This window comes from Zea mays, chromosome 9, assembly GCF_902167145.1.
Source record: "Zea mays cultivar B73 chromosome 9, Zm-B73-REFERENCE-NAM-5.0, whole genome shotgun sequence".
Lineage (NCBI taxonomy): Eukaryota > Viridiplantae > Streptophyta > Magnoliopsida > Poales > Poaceae > Zea > Zea mays.
Window position 1 is genome coordinate 22,502,290 of NC_050104.1, and position 23,253 is coordinate 22,525,542.

A 23,253-nucleotide genomic window follows, 5' to 3' on the forward strand; every position below is an offset into this window, starting at 1 on the left:
TCTACAAGAAAAACATTGGAAATAGAATGGTCAGGAGATATAGCAATTTTACCCAATCCTTTGACCAAACCTTGGTTTCCATCCCCGAATGTGATTGCTCGTTGGGGATCATGGTTTTTCTCGTAGGAGGAGAACATTTTCTTCTCCCCTGTCATGTGGTTTGTGCACCCGCTGTCGATGATCCAACTTGAGCCCCCGGATGCATAAACCTACAAAACAAGTTTAGTTCTTGACTTTAGGTACCCAAATGGTTTTGGGTCCTTTGGCATTAGACACAAGAACTTTGGGTACCCAAACACAAGTCTTTGACCCCTTGTGCTTGCCCCCAACATACTTGGCAACTATTTTGCCGGATTTGTTAGTCAATACATAAGATGCATCAAAAGTTTTGAATGAAATGTTATGATCATTTGATGCATTAGGAATTTTCTTCTTAGGCAACTTAGCACGGGTTGGTTGCCTAGAGCTAGATGTCTCACTCTTATACATAAAAGCATGGTTAGAACCAGAGTGAGACTTCCTAGAATGAATTTTCCTAATTTTGTCCTCGGGATAACCGACAGGGTATAAAATGTAACCTTCGTTATCCTGAGGCATGGGAGCCTTGCCCTTAACAAAGTTTGACAATCTTTTAGGAGGGGCACTAAGTTTGACATTGTCTCCCCTTTGGAAGCCAATGCCATCCTTAATGCCCGGGTGTCTCCCATTATAGAGCATACTTCTAGCAAATTTAAACTTTTCATTTTCTAAGTTATGCTCGGTAATTTTAGCATCTAATATTGCTATATGATCATTTTGTTGTTTGATTAAAGCCATATGATCATGAGTAGCATTGATATCAACATCTCTACATCTAGTACAAATAGTAACATGCTCAATGGTAGATGTAGATGGTTTGCAAGAATTAAGTTCAACAATCTTAGCATGTAGAATATCATTTTTATCTCTAAGATCGGAAATTGTAACTTTGCAAACCTCAAAATCTTTAGCCTTAGCAATCAAATTTTCATTTTCTAATCTAAGACTAGCAAGAGAAATGTTCAATTCTTCAATCCTAGCAAGCAAATCATTATTATTATCTCTAGGGTTGGGAATTGAAACATTGCACATATGAGAATCAACCTTAGCTAACAAATTAGCATTTTCATTCCTAAGGTTGTCTATTGTTTCATGGCAAGTGCTTAGCTCACTAGATAATTTTTGACATTTCTCAATTTCTAGAGCATAAGCATTTTTAACCTTAACATGCTTCTTATTTTCTTTAATAAGGAAGTCCTCTTGGGTGTCCAAGAGATCATCCTTTTCATGGATGGCACTAATCAATTCATTAAGTTTTTCCTTTTGTTGCATGTTGAGGTTGGCAAAAAGGTTACGCAAATTATCTTCCTCATCACTAGCATTATCATCACTAGAGGATTCATATCTAGTGGAGGATTTAGATTTAACCTTCTTTTTGCCGTCCTTTGCCATGAAGCACTTGTGGCCGATGTTGGGGAAGAGAAGTCCCTTGGTGACGGCGATGTTGGCGGCGTCCTCGTCGTCGGAGGAGTCGCTTGAGCTTTCGTCAGAGTTCTACTCCCGACAAACATGGGCATCGTCGCCCTTCTTCTTGTAGTACCTCTTCTTCTCCTTTCTTCTCCCCTTCTTGTCGTCGCCCCTGTCACTATCACTTGATAATGGACATTTAGCAATAAAGTGACCGGGCTTACCACACTTGTAGCAAACCTTCTTGGAGCGGGACTTGTAGTCTTTCCCTCTCCTTTGCTTGAGGATTTGGCGGAAGCTCTTGATGACGAGCGCCATTTCCTCATTGTCGAGCTTGGAGGCGTCTATTGGTTGTCGACTTGGTGTGGACTCCTCCTTCCTTTCCTCCGTCGCTTTGAATGCGACGGGTTGAGCTTCGGATGTGGTGGGATCATCAAGCTCGTTGATCTTCCTTGAGCCTTCGATCATGCACTCAAAACTTACAAAATTCCCGATAACTTCCTCGGGGGTCATTTTAGTATATCTAGGATTACCACGAATTAATTGAACTTGAGTGGGGTTAAGGAAAATGAGAGATCTTAGAATAACCTTAACCATTTCGTGGTCATCCCACTTCTTGCTCCCGAGGTTGCGCACTTGGTTCACCAAGGTCTTGAGCCGGTTGTACATGTGTTGTGGCTCTTCCCCTTTGCGAAGCCGGAACCGACCGAGCTCCCCCTCGATCGTTTCCCGCTTGGTGATCTTTGTGAGCTCATCTCCCTCGTGCGCGGTTTTGAGCACATCCCAAACCTCCTTGGCGCTCTTCAACCCTTGAACTTTGTTATACTCCTCTTTACTTAAAGAGGCGAGGAGTATTGTTGTTGCTTGAGAGTTGAAGTGCTCGATTTGGGCCACCTCATTCTCATCATAGTCTTTATCCCCTACGGATGGTACCTGTGCACCAAACTCAACAACATCCCATATACTTTTGTGGAGTGAGGTTAGATGAAATCGCATTAAATCACTCCACCTAGCATAATCTTCACCATCAAAAGTTGGTGGTTTGCCTAATGGGACGGAAAGTAGAGGTGCATGTTTAGAAATGCGAGAATAGTGTAGGGGGATCTTACTAAACTTCTTACGCTCTTGGCGTTTAGAAGTTACGGAGGGCGCATCGGAGCCGGAGGTCGATGTTGATGAAGTGTCGGTCTCGTAGTAGACCACTTACCTCATCCTCTTTTGCTTGTCCCCACTCCGATGCGGCTTGTGGGAAGAAGATTTTTCCTTCTTCTCTTTGTGGTGAGAAGAAGATTTCTTCTCCTTCCCTTTGTTGGAGGAGCTCTTCTTCTTCTCCCTCCTCTTGGTGCGGGACTCTTCCGATGAAGTGCTCCCGTGGCTTGTAGTGGGCTTTTCGCCGGTCTCCATCTCCTTCTTGGCGTGATCTCCCGACATCACTTCGAGCGGTTAGGCTCTAATGAAGAACCGGGCTCTGATACCAATTGATAGTCGCCTAGAGGGGGGTGAATAGGGCGAAACTGAAATTTACAAATATAAACACAACTACAAGCCGGGTTAGCGTTAGAAACAAAAACGAGTCCGCGAGAGAGGGCGCAAAACAAATCGTAAGCAAATGAAGAGTGTGACACGCGGATTTGTTTTTTCCCGAGGTTCGGTTCTCGCAAACCTACTCCCCGTTGAGGAGGCCACAAAGGCCGGGTCTCTTTCAACCCTTCCCTCTCTCAAACGATCCCACGGATCGAGTGAGCTTTCTCTTCTCAATCACTTGGAACACAAAGTTCCCACAAGGACCACCACAAGTTTGGTGTCTCTTGCCTCAATTACAAGTGAGTTTGATCGCAATGAAAGAATCAAGAAAGAAGAAAGCAATCCAAGCGCAAGAGCTCGAAAGAACACAAGCAAATCACTCTCTCTAGTCATTATGGCGTTGTGTGGAATTTGGAGAGGATTTGATCTCTTTGGTGTGTCTAGAATTGAATGCTAGAGCTCTTGTAGTAGTTGAGAAGTGGAAAACTTGGATGCAATGAATGGTGGGGTGGTTGGGGTATTTATAGCCCCAACCACCAAAAGTAGCCGTTGGGAGGCTGTCTGTTCGATGGCGCACCGGACAGTCCGGTGCACACCGGACATGTCCGGTGCCCCTGCCACGTCATCACTACCGTTGGATTCTGACCGTTGGAGCTTCTGACTTGTGGGCCCGCTTGGATGTCCGGTGCACACCGGACATGCACTGTTCCTTGTCCGGTGCGCCAGTATGGGCACACCTGACTTATGTGCGCGCTGCGCGCGCATTAATTGCAGCGCAGGTAGCCGTTGGCGCCGAATAGTCGTTGCTCCGGAGTTGCACCGGACATGTCCGGTGAATTATAGTGGACTAGCCGTTGGAGATTCCCGAAGCTGGCGAGTTCCTGAGGCTGCTCCTCCTTGGCGCACCGGACACTGTCCGGTGTACACCGGACAGTCCGGTGAATTATAGCGCGAGTGCCTGTGGAAATTCCCGAAGGTGGCGAGTTTGCGTTGGAGTCCTCTGGTGCACCGGACATGTCCGGTGGTGCACCGGACACTGTCCGGTGGGACACCGGACAGTCCGGTGCGCCAGACCAGAGGTGCCTTCGGTTGACCCTTTGCTCCTTTGTTGAATCCAAAACTTGATCTTTTTATTTGGCTGAGTGTGAACCTTTTACACCTGTATAATCTATACACTTGGGCAAACTAGTTAGTCTAATTATTTGTGTTGGGCAATTCAACCACCAAAATTAATTATGGACTAGGTGTAAGCCTAATTCCCTTTCACCAAGGCGTACCTCCGGCTCGGGCACGCTGCTCCGAGGCCGCGACCTGGGCTACGACTAGGTCGGCCGCAAGGGTTTCGGCCCGGCTTTCGGCCTCGGCAGCCCGGCCCCGAGATTGGTCCCGCTCCTCGGCTCTCAGGTCAGTGCAGAGCAACTGGAGGTCCGCTACCTCGGCACCCTGCTGAGAAAGGCGCGCAGTAGCCCCGGCGAGCGAGGTCCTCAGGGATCGCAGCGAGCCCCAGACGTCGACCTCGCGACGGATGAACGATGACTTGGCGGCGCTCCGATCCGTCAGATCCTGAGGGAAGGAAGCGGGGCGTCACGAAGAACGCCTCGGTCACAGAAGAGAAAAGGTATGCCTGAAACCGTTACCTGGAGGATTTTGGGGACGTCCCTGCAGAAAACCTCCAGCGACGACCGGAGCGACCCCACCGTTGCTTCAGCACATTCGCGGAGCTCATCCCAGGACTGGTCCTCCCGTTCATCGTCGAGAACGAAGACGGGGTCCGAGGCCTCACGGGTCCGGAACCGGAGCAACTGGCGCCGGCCCTCGGAGCTCTGCCGCACAGCGACGAGGCTGCCGCCTAGCGGGACGGATCGCGCCTCCACGCCCCCCTCCCCCGAGGCACCAAGCGCCGACGCATCGGCCGTCTCGACGTCAGCAGCAACCGGTCGCTCTCCGACTGGGACGGCGGCGACTTCGGTAGCGGCAGGCACCGGCGTGACCGGCACGTCCGGTGAGCTCGGGACCACGTCAGCGTCAGCCGCCTCCCCTATCACGATGGCCGCCTCGGCAGAAGAGCCAGCCTCGGGAACCTGCTCCACGGCGACCGGTGCCGCCCGAGCCCCCTGCGGTGGAACGCCTTGCGGGAGGGTCGGCTGAACGGCAAGGCCCGGAGCGGCGCTGGCCGCACAGGCCGGCGTCATCTTAAGGGCCTTCCGGGGTGCCAAGTCGGTCAGGCCATGGCTTCGGTTGCTGAGGGAAAAAGAAAAATCACGGCCGGGACATATGAATGGAAAGCCAAGATGAAGACATTCCGAGATACTTACCCGCTCCGGGCCATGATCCACCGTGCCTGGGGGGAAGTCTCTTGGATCTCGGCCCCCGAAACCGCCGCCGAGGTCCGCTTCGCCGGCAACTTCGGCACCACCCTTGCTTTGGACGCCCGGGGGGCAGATTGCCCAGGCACTGTCACGGTGACCTGAGGGTCGCCTCCCTGCGCTGCCGGCGCGACCAGCGGCTCTCGGGGAGCAGACGCCCTGGCCTGGCCCCCCGGGGTCACCTCAGCTCCTCCAGCCGAGGGGTCAGGTGCCCTCTCGGGTTGCCCCCGCCCCTCGGGCCGGGACCCCGACGCCCCGACTCCGGGGACTAACGGCGTCAGCCCGCTCAGGGGCTGGCTTGACGGTTCCTGGCCAAACCCCAAGTCGGGGCTGAGGCCAAGGCGGGCGGCCATGTCGTCCTCCTCGTCATCATCTTCGTCATTGTCGTCGTCGTCGGGCGTTTCCGGCGACGGCTCCCTCGGGAGCCCCTCCCTCTCCTGCCGGCGATGGAGCTTTTCCAAGGCGTCTCGAGCCCGCCTCCGCTCGCGGGCCCGGGCCTTCTCCGCGTCCTTCTTCTTCTTCTTCTCCTCCGCGGCGACCCGCCGCGCTGCTCGGTCCACCGCGTCCTGCGGGACTCGTGGCAGGGAAGGCTTGTGCCACCCCACCTCCTGAAGAAGGGGGAAAACCCCCGGTCGTAAGAACCAGGAGCAACCCGATGTATGAAGAAGGAAGGAGCGGGCACTCACCAGAGTCACGCACCCTCGGTCGGGGCGCATCAAAAGCTGGGAGAAGGCATGGGGGTCCGGCTTCCCCAACGCGACGGACACCCGCCATTGGAGGGCGTCGAAGGGAAGAGGATCAGCGGACATCCGCGAGCCCTCCCAGTCCGCCTCCGGGGTCATCTCCCAAAGCGACAGCCGTCGCTCCGCCAAGGGAAGCACCCTCCGACGGTGGATGGCGGCAATCACTCCCGCAGTGGTGAGTCCCCCCTTCCGCAACGCCTCTAAGGCCTGGAGAAGGGGTTCGAGGTTCTTCTGTCTCTCGTGCGGGGTCCCGTGGCGCCAAGCGTCGGTGGCAGTGGTGACTACTCGCTGGGAGAATGGCGGGAGCAACTCGCCGTCATTCCGGAGGTAGAACCACCGGCGCTGCCACCCCTTGTTCGAGGACGCGAGGATGGCAGGAATATACAGCGACGCCCGCGACTGCCTCAGCAGGAGGGTGCAGCCGCCGGCCCGCACCGCTGCGTGGACTTTCCTCTCCCCCGTCGGCGAGGCAAAAAGCTCCGCAAAAAAGAGATGGGTCCACAAATCCCAATGGGGGGCGATCCCCAAGTATCCCTCGCACATCGCTACGAAGATGGCGGCCTGCGAGATGGAGTTGGGGGTGAGGTTGTGCAACTCCACCCCATAGTGGTACAGGATCACCCGCATAAAGCGGCCCGCTGGCACACTGAATCCCCGCTCGTGGAAGGAGACGAAGCTCACGATGTACCCCGGCGGTGGGGTCGGAGCGGCTCCGCCCACGGGAGGAATCCATTTCGATCGCTGCTCATCGGTGAGAGGGCGAAGCAAACCCTCGCCGACCAGATCCTCCAGATCACTCGCCGTCACCGTGGAAAAAGGCCATGGATCGCGCGGCGGGATGATGGTCACCCGGTCAGCCATCGCCGAGCGGAAAGGATGGCGGCACAAGGGGCAGGAAGGGCAGTTTCCTCTTCTCTGGCTAAGTCTCTTGGGTTGCGAAAACCTAAGAGGGAGGCAGGAAGCGGAGCAAAGAACCGTCACCAGACCCTCTCCCAGGTATATAAAGACCGAGGCGAGACCGGTTCCAACGTTCCGCCTGGACCGGACGCGGGATTCAAAAACGCGAAGCGAAACATCCGTTCCTCGAACAGCTCGCGCACGCGCAACGATCGCCCCGCCAACCACTCGCCCTGTCGCATTAACTCCGCGGCGGGACAGGCGGCGCCTCTGGCAGGAGAAGCGGGCGACGCTTCGCCTTCGCCGTAATAACCGCGCCAAAAAAGGTACGCCGCGTCGTTCGATTTCGTATCCTTTTCCTTTTTTCCTCTTTCTCTCTCTCTCTTGCAACAGGGACCGGGAAAGGGGGATACCCCGAAAAGGATCCTTCCCCGTGAAGGAACCAGGCTCTGAGCCTCCCTACTGATCAGAGGTTCGAAGGCTGGCCCCCCGAAGGGTTTGACAGCCGCCTCAGATCGTGTGGGCCCTACGCCCACTACTGGTTAGAGGTTCGAAGGCCGGCCCCCCGAAGGGTTCCACGGCCGCCTCAGGCTACTCGGGCTCCGCGCCCATTACTGATCAGGGGTTCGAAGGCTGGCCCCCGAAAGGTTCACAGCCGCCTCAGACGCCGAGCGAGGGATGACCATGGGTACGTTCGATACATAACCAAGGCTCGGGCTGCGCTCCCGAGGTACCCTAGGACATTTCCGAGACCAGCGGGAGCGATCTTGTAACGGAATCCCATCAGAGGGAGGCATCGAGCCCTCGGACCCCGTCGCCAGGGGACCGGGTCCAGCAGATCACCCGCAGGTACTTTTGGGCATGCCTCTGGGCCCCTAGCTGACCCCTAACGAACGGGGCACGGACGTCCACTCGGATTACCCGCTTGCAGCTCACCGGAGACACCATGTTCGGCGCCCATCGAGGGCAACATGGCGCTTTCCCCCTCCTCCTTGCGGAAAGGCGACGCAGGGGCGTATGTAAAAAAGTCGAGTCTGTCCCTGATCGTCCTCTCGCCCTGTGCAGAGGCTCGGGGGCTGCTCTCGCAAACCCGGCTCCGGCCGAACCGTTGACAGCGTCAACATACCAGCCCGAGAACTTGGAACCCGACCGTACACCCGGGCTACGGCCAGCTCGCATGAAGGAACAACCAGACCAGCCGAAGCATTGCGCGAGGCATTGAGACCTCGAAGGAGTGAAACCACTCCTCCGAGGCCTCGGGGGCTACACCCGGCGGGTGCGCTCGCGCGCACCCACTGGAACAAAATGCAACCGAGAAAGGCTAGTCCCCTTGCAAAAAAGTGCGACGAAAGCCTCCAAGCGAGTGCTAGCACTCCCTTCGAGGCTCGGGGGCTACTGTCGGGGACCATAATTAGGGGTACCCTCAAGGCTCCTAATTCTCAGCTGGTAACCCCCATCAGCATAAAGCTGCTAAGGCCTGATGGGTACGATTAAGTCAGGGATCGGTCCATTCGAGCGACTTGATCACGCCTCGCCCGAGCCTAGCCTCGGACAAGGGCAGCCGACCCCGGAGGATTTCCGTCTCGCCCGAGGCCCCCCTCCGACGGCGAACATATTTACGGCTCGCCCGAGGCCCTGCCTTCGCTAAGAAGCAACCCTGACTAAATCACCGCACCGACCGACCAAATCGCAGGAGCATTTAACGCAAAGGTGGCCTGACACCTTTATCCTGACACGCGCCCCCCGGCAGAGCCGAAGTGACCGCCGTCACTTTGCCGCTCCACTGACCGGCCTGACAGAAGGACAGCGTCGCCTGCTCCACTCCGACTGAAGTGCCACTTGACAGAGTGAGACTGACAAGCAGTCAGGCCCTGCCAAAGGCACCATAGGGAACTCCGCTCCGCCCGACCCCAGGGCTCGGACTCGGGCTAAGCCCCGGAAGACGGCGAACTCCGCTCCGCCCGACCCCAGGGCTCGGACTCGGGCTAAGCCCCGGAAGATGGCGAACTCTGCTCCGCCCGACCCCAGGGCTCGGACTCGGGCTAAGCCCCGGAAGACGGCGAACTCCGCTCCGCCCGACCCCAGGGCTCGGACTCGGGCTAAGCCCCGGAAGACGGCGAACTCCGCTCCGCCCGACCCCAGGGCTCGGACTCGGGCTAAGCCCCGGAAGACGGCGAACTCTGCTCCGCCCGACCCAGGGCTCGGACTCGGGCTAAGTCCCGGAAGACGGCGAAGTCCGCTCCGCCCGACCCAGGGCTCGGACTCGGGCTCAGCCCCAGAAGACGACGAACTCCGCTTCAACCGACCCCAGGGCTCGGACTCCGCCCTGGCCTCAGCCGACGACCTCCGCCTCGCCCGACCCAGGGGCTCGGACTCGGCCTCGGTCACGGAAGACAGGCTCGACCTCGGCTTCGGAGGAGCCTCCGCATCGCCCAACCTAGGGCGCAGGCCAGCCACGTCAACAGGAAGCGCCATCATCACCCTACCCCGAGCTGACTCGGGCCGCAGTGAACAAGACCGGTGTCCCATCTGGCTAGCTCCGCCAGATAGGCAATGATGGCGCCCCGCATGCTCTGTGACGACGGCGGCTCTCAGCCCCCTTACGGAAGCAAGAGGACGTCAGCAAGGACCCAACCGCTCCGACAGCTGTCCCTCCGCCAGGCTCCATCGCTCATCCGACGGCCACGACATCACACCAGTTGGGTGCCAAAATCTCTCCGGCTGCCACGACGGCATGTACTTAGGGCGCTAGCTCTCCCCCGCTAGACACGTAGCACTCCGCTACACCCCCATTGTACGCCTGGATCCTCTCCTTACGCCTATAAAAGGAAGGACCAGGGCCCTCTTAGAGAGGGTTGGCCGCGCGGGGACGAGGACGAGACAGGCGCTCTCTTGGGGCCGCTCGCTTCCCTCTCCCGCGTGGACGCTTGTAACCCCCTACTGCAAGCGCACCCGACCTGGGCGTGGGACGAACACGAAGGCCGCGGGATTCCCACCTCTCTCACGCCGGTCTCTGGCCGCCTCGCTTCTCCCCCCTTCGCGCTCGCCCTCGCGCTCGACCCATCTGGGCTGGGGCACGCGGCGACACTCACTCGTCGGCCCGATGGACCCCCCGGTCTCGAAACGCCGACATAGCCGTTGCTCCGCCGGCACACCGGACAGTCCGGTGTTACACCGGACAGTCCGGTAAATTATAGTGGAGCGGATTCCCGAAGTTGGCGAGTTCAGAGTTGCTTCTCCCTGGAGCACCGGACACTGTCCGGTGGTACACCGGACAGTCCGGTGAATTATAGTGGAGTGCCCCTGAGAATTCCCGAAGACGAAGAGTTGAGCTTGGAGTTCCCTGGTGCACCGGACACTGTCCGGTGGTGCACGAGACACTATCCGGTGGCGCACCGGACAGTCCGGTGCGCCCAACCAGGGCTGCCTTCGAGTTGTCTTTTGCTCTCTTTGTTTGAACCCTTTCTCGATCTTTTTATTGGTTTGATGTGAACCTAAGGCACCTGTAAAACTCATAATCTAGAGCAAACTAGTTAGTCCAAATATTTGTGTAGAGCAATTCAACCACCAAAATCAATTTAGGAAAAGGTGTAAGCCTATTTCCCTTTCAGGGTGCCATCATTACTTGTTTACCGGGGCGAGCCAGATGGGACGCCGGTCTTGTTCCCCGTAGCCTGAGCTAGCTAGGGGTAGGGTAATGATGATCCCCCTGTGGCGTGGTCGGTCTGAGCCCAAGGTCGGGCGAGGCGGAAACTCCTCCTGAGGCCGAGGTCGGGGTTGGGTGAGGACGTGATTCCTTCTGAGGTCGGGGCCGAGGTTGAGCCCTGGGGTCGGGCGAGGCGGAGACCATCCTCCGAGGTCGAGGTCGAGGTCGAGCCCTGGGGTCGGGCGAGACGGAAACCATCCTTCAAGGTCGAGGCCGAGCCCTGGGGTCGGGCGAGGCGGAGTCCATCTTCCGAGGCCGAGGCGGGGGCCGAGCCCTTGGGTCGGGCGAGGCGGAGACTTCTCCTGAGGCCGAGGCCCAAGGTCGGGCGAGGCGGAGCTTCCTGTGGCGCCTGAGGCTAGACTCAGCTGCTGTCAGCCTCATCTTGGTGGGTGGCACAGCAGTCGGAGTGGGACAGGCGGCGCTGTTTTCCTGTCAGGTCAGTCAGTGGAGGGGCGAAGTGACTGCGGTCACTTCGGCCCTGCCGACTGAGGAACGTGCGTCAGGATAAGGTGTCAGGCGATCCTTGCATTGAATGCGCCTGCGATATGGTCGGTTGGTGAGGCGATATGGCCAATGTTGCTTCACTACGAAGCCTGCCCGAGCTGGGCTTCGGGCGAGTCGAGGGAGCGCCCGTTGCTGAGGAGGCCCTCGGGCGAGGCGTGAATTCACCTGGGACCACAGTTCCCTCCCGAGGCTAGGCTCGGGCGAGGCGAGATCGCGTCCTTGAGTAGACGAAGCCTTGACCTGAATTGCGCCCATCAGCCTCTGTATTTTGTGTTGATGGTGATTATCAGCCGAGTTTAGGAGTGTTGGGGGTATCCCTAGTTATGGTACCCGACACACATATATTAATTATTATATTAATCTAGTAAAAAGGTAAAACGAATTTTAATTTAGGACAGAAGCAGTAACTGTTTAAATCTTCGTCCAAACTATTTTTTATTAGGCTAAACCTAAAATCCCTCCTCTGTAAAGTTAAGATATGTATGAAACATTTATGTCATGTTTAGAATCTCTAAAACTAACAGTAAGCTACTAAATTTAGTTGTAGAGGTTCCAAACACGTCAAGCTAACATCTCATCTAATCGTTAGCTAAGTCATAGCTAACGATTAGTTCATTAGCTAGCTCAATCCAACTAAAAAATTATTAATTGTCTAAACATTAGTTCTAAAGGTTCTAACCCAGGCCTTAAGGGTGTGGTTCACACGTATAAAAATTAAAAATAAAATATATCTCCAATATAGTTATTTATGTACGGAAAGAATAATGTTGGAGTGAAATTAAATACAGAGAAATGAATCTTTTAGAGAATAGTTAAAATGAGGGATACATATTATTACGTAGACGATGTTGAGCATTGCTGAAGGTATAAAGAGGGCAAGAACTGTTTTTCATCTTTTCATCCCGTTTGTTTCCTATCATTTCGAGGAATTGAAATCTTACTAATAGAATAAACTATTTTTTTAGAATATGACATTCCACCACTTTCTAAAGTTATCATATAAGCCTACCTCAAATTCATGGGGTGATAGATGGAAATTGATTCTATAGATTTACATGTTATTTTTCCGATGTACAACTTATAGCACATTCTTCTACTTGCGCCTTTATAACATAAATGTAGTATATAACTATCTCTCTCATGATTTAGAATAATATACAAATATATTACATATATAAATATATAAACTTAATTAGTTTTGTCTAAATTATAATTATTAAAATGGAATTCAATTCCAATAAAACAAACGGGCCCTACGGGTTTTTAGGACAGTAATAGAACTCAAAGGCAACTAGGGGTGACAATGAATCACGAGCCCTTAAATTATTTTAATTAAAAAACTAAATAGAAATAAAGTACGATACTAATTCGGTCTGATTCTTACTGCGTGTTTCTGCTGGACTTTTTCTGGCTGCGGCTGTAAATTCTTTAGTTAATGCTACTACATGCAACCAGTGTACTAGTACATGGCAATACAGGATATTACCACCGTACCCTTTGCCGCTCTACTGGATACGCTGGCTACTGGGCTAAGAATCTCCAAAGAAAATCTCATAAAAATGCTGGCTGAGGCCCCCGCCCCAGAGGCATCCAATTCCGGTCCACATGAAAGTAGTAGTAATTATTAAATCAACGTAAGTTTGACACGTTGCATGGATTTTGGACACACACGTCAACGGCTATCCACTGTCACTGCTCCGAAGCACGTGCCGTATACACGCACTCATCGTTGTTCGACAGATCTGAGAAAGGTAAATTAAAAGAAAAAAAATAAGCCTTTCCTAATGACGATGTGGTTGGTGGCGTGTCGCGTGCCCTCAGTTTTGAGATATAGTGGGAGACACTCGGTGTGGCGCTCCTGGTTTTCAGCTAGCGGCAGACACCGGCGGCCAGCCTCTCACTGGACCCCAATCATACTCATACCCCGCGGCAAAAATAGGCAAAAATATAACCGTTCGGCTCTCCCATATCCGATGGTGTATATAGATTTAATCCGGTACCCATCCGTATCCTAAAAATTAAATATTTATCAAAATAATACTTTATACAAACATCAAGTATATCAATGTAAATATCATTACAAAATTTCGAGCATCATTCAATCATCCATTCAACAACACCATGGACAATTGGATAAAGTAGCAACACTAAAATAGTACCACATAACACATTACATGGTCATCAAATAGGTGTTAAGCCTTCATAAATAGTCAAAATAGATGGATAATCGAAGCCCAAGTTCACACGTTTATACTAGGTATTTTATACCCATGGGGTTAACGGGCATGGGTGAGAGCGGAACATTCTAATGCCTGTTTACCCGTTAGGTGAAGGTTTTTGCCCAGCAAGAGACCAATAGGTAGAATATCTAGCCCGTATACATACCCTAAGGGCGTCTCCTATGCCTAGCTATTTCACTAGTTAGATTCACTCTCTTTCCTACGTGGATAGAAAATGTGGGGAAAACGAGAATAGCTAGCGACGAGCAAATAGATAGGAGATTTCAGGTCTTCCAAGAAACTAAGTGTATTACGCGTGGGAACAAGTACTACTGGTGAGATAAATTACTATTTTTATTCTTCTCTCAGCTCCACATCATCAGCTACCTATTTGAGACAACCATTATAGACGCCCTAATGGAATAAATATACATCAATAGGGTCGCGGGTATCTATTACCATCTCTGTCCCAACCCCACGTGGGGTTTCTGCCTGTGGGCTGCCACCCAGTGGCGGAGCCACAGGGTATGCCGTATATGCCGCGGCATACCCTGCGACGGCAGCTCCTCATGCCGTCATGCGTGCTCCGTGCCTCCATCAGGCGGTCTTTGCTATCGCTATTCCCAGCTGCAGGCCTGAAGTATGCCCTTGGGCCCTAAGCCTGGCTGCTAGGGAGCTAGGGTCTGCTGCCTGCCCGACTTCAAGATGGTGTGGGTAGGGATGAAAACGGTTTCGGAATTTTTCGGAATTCCGGAAACCGATTTCGAAATTTTTCGATCGGATTCATCGGTAACGGTATTTTTCGAAAACGAAATCGGTTTTCGGAATTTTCTATCGGAATCGGCGTGGTGTTTTACCGACCGTTTCCATCGGTTACCGGTTTTTGTCGGAAATTACCGGATTTATGTCTCGGAAATTTCCGGAATTGTGTCTCGGAATTTTTTCAGAATTTTTTTCGGAATTTTCCAGCATGTGATTTTTCGCATCGCCTGTACATCTCTAGAAAAGGATTACTTATTTTTGTATTTTTTGGACGCTTTAAGATTTTTTTGGGGTTAGATGGTGTTGGAAGGCAGTTGAGATTAACGATTTTGTCTCTCGAACGAATCCACCATTTTCTATGCACATGTTATGTATTAGTAATATATAATGATAGAGAGCCGACCGTCTGTCTTTTCCACACACTAGATTTTAGGGTTTTCCTGTTAGGCTGTCAAAAAACCCTTTATGTGAGAAAAAAATATTTCATGAGTAAGCATGCCATGTCAACTAAATCGAGTGGATATTGTGAACTTGTTATAATGTGAACTTGTTATATTATGAACTTGTGATCTTTGTAAACTTTTTATATTATAAATTTGTGATCCTTGTGAACTTGTTATATTGTGAACTTGTTATATTGTGAACTTGTTATATCATGAATTGTGAACTTGTGGTATTTGTGATGTTTTGTCAATTTTGCTTTATTGTGAAGTTTGATATGTTTACCGATCGTGTTTTAGATTTCGACCGTTACCGGTGTATTTTCCGCACCGAACTTTTGTTTCCGATGTTTCCGAAATACCGATATCATTTCTGTTTCCGGAGTTACCGTTTTCGATTTTGTTTCCGATAAAAAATATGAAAACGGTAATGGTTTTGGTGTTTACCGACCGTTTCCGACCGTTTTCATCCCTAGGTGTGGGCACACCGGCTAGGTGGTCTGGACAGCTGTGGGTGACGTTCTGTGTTCCCATTGCGTGCTAGGCTGATGCCTCATTTTTTGTTCATATATATATATATATATATATATATATATATATATATATATATATATATATATATATATATATATATATATATATATATATATATATATAATATTATTCATCACCATGCTCATTTTTTTGTTACTTAGTACATCTATAATTTTACAATACAAATTATATAATTATAAAATAAAGTTACTAAATTTTGTATGAAAATTTTGAACGGCATACCCTTACATAAAATCCTAGATCCGCCACTGTGCCACCGATAGAAGCTGCTTTTTTACTAGCTCGAATGGTTGTCACTTTTGTGACAATTCGTTATGTCAACTTTTCTGTAATGGCCTTGTGTAGCTAGAACTTCTCTTTTTACCGCATGTGGTGACTGGTGAGGGTCCCTGCAGCTTGTGATGGCAAAATAGTTCATCACCTCTCTCTCTCTTTATTTCCTGCAAATGCATGCAAGGCGCTATGCCGCTATGGATACGGAGATGGTGTTTTTTACCAGGGAAATAGCACATAAATCTGTCGAGTGATTAGGGACAGGAATTAGCTAGATCTGCGTTCGTTCTGAGCCGAGCACCACGTACTAGTAGCAAACAAAGTAAAAACATCCACCCTTCGTGAAACTATATATTTAAATAGCACAATTCACTAGTACATGCATCGAGGATGATTAATAGCACGCGAGCGCGATGACTCATCAGCCTAGCAGTTTATTTTTTATATATGCATGCATGCATGCAGACATGGATGGCATCATCTCTGGTGCTTGTGCTGACTGACTGACTGGCTGGCCGGCTCTATGACTGATGAGGTCGACGGATGTGTCATATATATCTGATCTCATCATGGCCTGAAGAAAGCCGGGTGGGGGCGTCCGGTGCCCTGGAAGGAGGTGTTCTTGAGGTGCTCCGGAGCTTCCTCGAACGAGTGGCGCCTCGCCAGCGACAGGATCTTCTTGTCGGCGGCGATGAAGTAGGCCATCCCGGCCACCGTGGAGACGATGAGCGCCTGGCCGGTGGGGTTGATGTTGGCCTTGGCCCACGGCAGCATCCGCACGCTCGCGAGCTGAAGAACCACCACGCGCGCACAGGATCAGTTTAGTTAGTTACAGCTACATAGAGACGTAGCGTTCCATCTCAGTGTTCTCAGGAGAGAAAAGAAAGAACGCGCGCGTGCATGCATGGTGATGAGAGAGAACTCACGGTGGGAATCGCGGAGGCGATAGTCGCCACTGCTGCCGCCTTAGCTCCGGCAAGAGTCGCCTCTGCAGACACACACACACACACACATACATACATAGCGTTAGTCATTTCGAGCTTTAATTAATTAAGGCCGCGCGGCTTATTGGCTGCCTGAATGTCGATCGGCGAGTGTCTGTACACAGCTGGTTGTTCCTCGTACCTCGGGAGCAGCGCTTGGCGAGGGCAAGCTTCTGGTCAAGGGATGCACGGCTCACCGTCGACATCTCGGACGTCGTCGCAGACTTGGACACTTGCAGTAGCAAAAATAGAGAAGGCTAGCTAGTGAGGAGGAGCTGCTGCTGTTTGTGTTAGCAGATCGACCAGTGAGAATAATAATGAGGACGATGGATCTGCTGCCTGACTCCGGGGAGGCCTGCCGGAGATTTATAGGCGGCATCAATGGACCCAAACGATCGGCGGGCGGCGCAGAAACGGCGGGCGGGCGGGCGCGGACATGGTTTCCGCAGATCATGTGTGGTGTGGAGTGGAGTGTGGTGCGGTCGACTGGTGGGCAGTTCAGTTTTGAGGATCCTCGTCTCGGGCTTGGTACAGGGGACCACCACGCTTCCTTATCCACTCCCCAGCTCCAGACAGACGTCCATTGCATTGACGGACACCATGTGCATAGGATGGGACCACCGGCCTTCGTCGCGAAACTAGCTAGTACTTCATCTAAGAGCTCTCCTGCTCCCACAGACCCCATCAACCATGATTGCACGCATCACAGGGGCTTGGCTTGAGCCTTGAGGGCAGGCTGAGACGGCGTCTACCCGGCTGCTGTCTCGTTCTCGCTCTCACTCACGCACCACTCGCTCGCTTTCCAGCTGCCCACAGATCGAGACGACGGACGCCACGGCGTCGTCGGTGGCCGCCCAATCCTGGTTTTCCTCTGGGTTTGCGCAGTGTGCGGTGACAAAATAAACTACTACTGTGACCTTGTTTCTTGCACGCATGCATTTCTTTTCAGTTTCTTCTGTACTCTGGACGGTGCCGGTGCCGAGTGTACTCGTACCGGCCGGCGGCAGTGACGAAGTCGCACTGCAAGACCAGGCCAAGAAAGCGCGGCCATGTCGACCGTGTGAGCCGTGCATCACTCGACCAGAAAAGCTCGCCTTCGCCAAGCGATGCTCGCTCGCGAGTCGCGAGTCGCGAGTCGCGAGGTACGTATAACTGGGAGCGGCAGAGGAAAAAAAAAACTGAGGGCACAACCGGCGACAGGCCCACCGAAACAACACACACCAACCAGACCGCCGTCGTCGTCCTCCTCCTGTTGCTGTTGGTCTACACTCTACTACACTTGCTTGCTTCTCTCGTTTTTAATTACAGCACTGTGTTCATATTACATGGCCACCGTGTTATCCAAATTGACTCGTTGGTTAGTGCTCTGGGGTCAAAACACGGACAATAACTAGCTAGCGTGTGTCAAAATCACAGTAGTGGTTGTGGTTGGTAACTCCTCTCTTTTTCAAACTTTAGCAGCACACAGATGCCGGCCGGGATCCAAGCTGGAGTAGTAAACCCACATGCATCATTGATGAACACGATTATTATCTGATAATCCCTGCAGGGTTGGGCTTCTGTAACCTTAACCTGCACCGCTGCATGCGCACGTGGTCAGGCTTAAAAGGTAACAAGCCCTGGTCGATCTAGCTATAGTCGATCTAGCTAGCTATCCTATATACGAGACTATCCGCAGCGGTTCTCTTTAAATTTTTCCTCATATACCATTTTTTGCATCGCAACATCAACATTTCATCATCTACCTTTTCATCTCACACAGCGGTCCCCTTATATTATCCCCTTATACCTCACTACAATTATAAAATATCATTATCTAACCATATTCATTTTTATTACAGTTTTTTCCCACTATTAAATAGGGGAACATTATGCAATGGGGGTGCTATAGTGTTCCCCTTGATCTGAGGGACGTCAGGACGTGCGTGGCCTCCCTTGCACTGCAGCGCGTAGGGGGCCCTTTGGAGTCGGTCGCGGCTCATATATTGATTCAAAAGGAGAAAAAGAAAAACAAGTCGTGGAAGATGTTCGGCACAGTACAAGTATGATCGCGCCTAGTCGTCCTAACACGATTAAACACGGTAAAATAACCGTGTGGGTGAGTCTGGTCAGGCACGAGCACGTGGCAGTAGTAGCTAGGGTGGCAGCAGGCTGCGTTGCACAAGATCAGGAGTATGCTTTTTTTTTAGTTACAATATTGTTTGGTCTAACGAGTCTAACCCGTTTGAACAACTCCACAAGTTCAGATACAACGAAAGAAATCCAAAAAAAATTTAGGTTTAGCTCTGTTGCCATTACCAATAAAAGTAGTTTAGATGGAGACTTAAACGTACATACAGTAATACTACCGGATAAGATCATAGGTACAGTAATAATATAGGACTAGACTAGATCTAGACATGGCAGGAGAGAGGAGACAGTGGAGGATATAATGGATAAGCTATCCATGGTCCATGCTGCACACGCACACAGCACACTAGTACTACTTTTTTCGGAAAGGAAAGGGCCAAAGGCTCTCGCATCAGAGAAAGGGCATGCTGTGCTAGCAGCCCACAGACCGAGATGCCACGGTGTCAGTCTCTCTACTGCAGTTTGCTTCACTCCCATCCCATGCTTCCTCCGGTTTCCAAGCAAAAACTGGGAACGCCACTCTGGTTCCAAAACGGCCAAAAACTGCTCACTAGCTCCCACGCATGCATTTTGCTTTTGAGCTGGACGACGGTGACGACGAGTACTCCTCGCACTGGAAGCAGTAGAGTTTGGTACCGGAATCCCATGCATGCATGACACATGCACACCACACCACACCACCGTGGTCTTAGAGTGTCTGCAACCGTTCCCTCTAAATTTTCATCCTAAATGTTACTATGCAGCTACGTCAGCAAGATTTCATTCCCTATATTCACTCGTCCCGTAACCGTTCCCCCTATAGTTTCCCCTATATATCCCTCTACTCATTAAATAAACATTTTCATGTAACTAACTTAACCAACTTCAATTTTGTTTTCATTTTATTTATTTACACACGTCCGACATGTTGCGATTGTATTCAAAAAAATATAATTATTAATAATAATTAGTTTAAATTACATTTCACATAAAATATATAACAAAATATTATTTTACAATAAATTCAAAATTGCATAATTTAGTGAAAACTTATGCTCCGTCATCAGATCTGTAATATATTCGTACGGAATATATAAAAGCTCGCGTACGGTAAAAGCAAATTCGACTTGTCGTGCGCGGCAAGTCGCACTTGTCTTGCAACGAAAGCCACGTTTGGCTTTCATGGGAAGCCACTTGCTTCCCCCTGAAGCCGCGTTCCTCTCCCCTATATATATGGAATCCATCTCTTCACAAATGCACCAACAAAGTTGAGTAGTTCAACAATTTACCCATTTCACGGTATGTCTCACAGGCATAGCGATCATGATTCTGATTCGAGTGATAGTGAGGACGAAACACTTATGCTTGTCAATCTTCTTGTCCTCAACATAGAGGCCAGACGCCAGCACCGAAGACGGTCCCGTTTGCCTCGCCGCGTTATTCACAAGGATCATTTTGGTGGAGAAAATCTTATCCATCATCACTACTTCGCCCCGAACCCAGTGTATCCACCCCACGTCTTTCGTAGAAGGTACCCACTACTTGTTATTCGAATACTGTCGGGGACCATAATTAGGGGTACCCTCAAGGCGCCTAATTCTCAGCTGGTAACCCCCATCAGCATAAAGCTGCAAAGGCCTGATGGGCGCGATTAAGTCAGGGATCAGTCCACACGAGTGACTCGATCACGCTTCACCCGAGCCTAGCCTCGGCCAAAGGCAGCCGACCTCGAGAGACTTCCGTCTCGCCCGAGGCCCCCTTTTTATGGCGGACACATCACCGGCTCGCCCAAGGCCTTGGCTTCGCTCAGAAGCAACCTTGACTAAATCACCACACCGACTGACCAAATTGCAGGGGCATTTAACGCAAAGGTGGCCTGACACCTCTATCCTGACACGCGCCCCCGGCAGAGCCGAGGTGACCGCCGTCACTCCACCGCTCCACTGGCCAGTCTGACAGAAGGACAGCGCCGCCTGCGCCACTCCGACTGCAGTGCCACTCGACAGAGTGAGTCTGACAGGCAGTCAGGCCTTGCCAAAGGCGCCACGGCGAACTCCGCTCCGCCCGACCCCAGGGCTCGGACTCGGGCTAAGACCCGGAAGACGGCGAACTCCGCCCCGCCCGACCCCAGGGCTCGGACTCGGGCTAAGACCCGGAAGACGGCGAACTCCGCTCCACCCGACCCCAGGGCTCGGACTCGGGCTAAGACCCGGAAGACGGCGAACTCCGCTCCGCCCGACCCCAGGGCTCGGACTCGGGCTAAGACCCGGAAGACGGCGAACTCCGCTCCGCCCGACCCCAGGGCTCGGACTCGGGCTAAGACCCGGAAGACGGCGAACTCCGCTCCGCCCGACCCCAGGGCTCGGACTCGGGCTAAGACCCGGAAGATGACGAAACTCCGCCTCGCCCGACCCCAGGGCTCGGACTCCGCCCTGGCCTCGGCCGAACGACTTCCGCCTCGCCCGACCCCTTGGCTCGGGCTCGGCCACGGCAACAGAAGGCAGACTCAACCTCGGCTTCGGAGGAAACCCCACGTCGCCCTGCCTAGGGCACAGACCGCCACGTCAACAGGAGGCGCCATCATCATCCCACCCCGAATCGACTCGGGTCACGGAGAACAAGACCGACGTCTCATCCGGCCAGCTCCGCCAGAGAGGCAATGATGGCACTCCACAAGCTCTATGACAACGGCGGCCCCCAGCTCTCTTACGGAAGCAGGACAACGTCAGCAGGGACTCGACCGCTCCAACAGCTGTCCCTCCATCAGGCTCCGCCGCACCTCCGACAGCCACGACATCACGCCAGCAGGGTGCCCAGATCTCTCCGGCTGCCACATTGGCATGTACCTAGGGCGCTAGCTCTCCCTCCGCTAGACACGTAGCACTCTGCTACATCCCCATTGTACACCTGGATCCTCTCCTTACGACTATAAAAGGAAGGACCAGGGCCTTCTCAGAAAAGGTTGGCCGCGCGGGACCGAGGACGGGACAGGCGCTCTCTTGGGGCCGCTCGCTTCCCTCACCCGCGTGGACGCTTGTAACCCCCCTACTGCAAGCGCACCTGACCTGGGCGCGGGACGAACACGAAGGCCGCGGGACTTCCACCTCTCTCACGCTCGGCTCCGGCCACCTCGCCTCTCCCCCCTTCGCGCTCGCCCACGCGCTCGACCCATCTGGGCTGGGGCACGCAGCACACTCACTCGTCGGCTTAGGGACCCCCCTGTCTCGAAACGCCGACAGTTGGCGCGCCAGGTAGGGGCCTGCTGCGTGCTGACGAACAGCTCCCCGTCAAGCTCCAGATGGGCAGTCTCCAGCAACCTCTCCGGCCCGGGACGGTGCTTCGTTTCGGGACTCTCGAGTTCATGTCCTTCGACGGCAGCTACGACATGACACTTCTTCTACCGCCGCGCGACTACGACAACGGCGGCCGACAACCCGCCCGCCGGCGGCGGAATCGACGACGTCTTCCCCGCGTGGTGGAAGAGCAATATTCGGGCTCGCTCCGTTCTCTCCCCCGCCAACGGAGGAGGAGGCGGAGCCGTTAAGGCCAGACGGGAGGTCGCGCTTCGTCGGCCGTCGAGCGAATCGACGCCCCCGACGCCCCGACGGAAGGCACGCCGGACGTCGACCTCGCGTTCGAGACGGAGGCGAGCGCCGTCCCCCCGCGGCACGCTGACCTTGAGCGAGAAGACGACGCCGGCGCGCTCGCGGAAAGCCTGCAGGACGTCGCCCTCGAACCAGAGATGACGGCGCAACCAGTCTCCGGTGTGACTACGTCGCTCCTCGTCGACCAAAAGGTAACGACTAACTCCCATCTTGCGTCATTTCGACTCGGCCTCAACCCGCCAAATGACCTCGTTTTGGCGGGCGCTCTCATTGAGGCGAGTGCAACCCCACTGAGGTTCTGTATGCGGTCACCTTGGGACCGACTGACGGACGTCTCGACCTACGGGCCCTCTGGGTCCGAGGAAGATGACGATCCCAGCATCGGTTGGGATTTCTCCGGACTTGGCAACCCCAGTGCCGTGCGGGACTTCATGACCGCATGTGACTACTGTCTATCCGACTGTTCCGATGGAAGCCGCAGCCTTGGCGACGAGAGCTGCGGCCCAAGCCGCGAATGTTTCCACATCGAGCTAGGGGATCCCACCGAAGGCAACCATCTTGGCATGCCGGAGGATGGTGACCTCCCCAGGCCGGTGCCTCGCGCCGACATCCCACGGGAGCTAGCTGTGGTCCCCGCTCCGGCGGGGGGTTACGACCCACAACTCGAGCAAGTCCGCGAGGCGCAGGCCAGGCTCAACGAGGGAACAGGAGCGCTTGAGCCGATCCGTCGGGACGTCGGACAGGCATGGGTGGGCCAACCCCTGGCCGGAGAAATACGTCATCTGCCCCAAGGTCTCCAGCACCGCGTCGCCAACGATGTCAGGATCAGGCCGCCGCCCGCATCCAGCGGGGTCGGTCAGAACCTGGCAACCGCAGCGATGCTCATCCGCGCGATGCCGGAGCCGTCAACCACCGAGGGTCGGCGAATCCAGGGAGAACTCAAGAATCTCCTGGAAGGCGCTGCGGCCTGGCGGGCCGAGAGCACTGCATCCCGGAGGCAAGGATATCCCTCGGAACCTCATGCCGCGACTTCCCGATTCATGCGGGAAGCCTCGGTCTACACCGGGCGCACGCGCAACACC

At 53.2% G+C, this 23,253-nt stretch overlaps 1 protein-coding gene and 1 long non-coding RNA gene across 2 annotated transcripts; one reads left to right on the forward strand and one right to left on the reverse strand.

Moving 5' to 3' along the window:
* Positions 1–15,797: 15,797 nt before the first annotated feature.
* LOC109939243 (early nodulin-93) lies at positions 15,798–17,369 on the reverse strand. The gene is made up of 3 exons (XM_008659871.3): positions 16,600–17,369; positions 16,401–16,462; positions 15,798–16,263 (listed from the first exon to the last, which is right to left on the reverse strand). The coding sequence occupies exons 1-3, from the start codon at positions 16,661–16,663 to the stop codon at positions 16,042–16,044; spliced, it is 348 nt and encodes a 115-aa protein (XP_008658093.1). The 5' UTR covers positions 16,664–17,369; the 3' UTR covers positions 15,798–16,041.
* Positions 17,370–19,822: 2,453 nt separating this feature from the next.
* Positions 19,823–21,671, forward strand: LOC103638098 (uncharacterized). Its single transcript, XR_002265129.2, has 2 exons — positions 19,823–20,097; positions 20,421–21,671. It is a non-coding gene; the product is annotated as an uncharacterized lncRNA (long non-coding RNA).
* The last annotated feature ends 1,582 nt before the right edge of the window (positions 21,672–23,253 follow it).

Excerpts from the sequence above, each read along its gene's own strand:
- LOC109939243 (XM_008659871.3), bottom strand. The coding sequence starts at position 16,663 with ATGTCGACGGTGAGCCGTGCATCCCTTGACCAGAAGCTTGCCCTCGCC. Across the intron at positions 16,463-16,599 it reads CGCCAAGCGCTGCTCCCGAG|AGGCGACTCTTGCCGGAGCT; the intron begins GTACGAGGAACA and ends GTGTGTCTGCAG. Across the intron at positions 16,264-16,400 it reads TCGCCTCCGCGATTCCCACC|CTCGCGAGCGTGCGGATGCT; the intron begins GTGAGTTCTCTC and ends GTGGTTCTTCAG.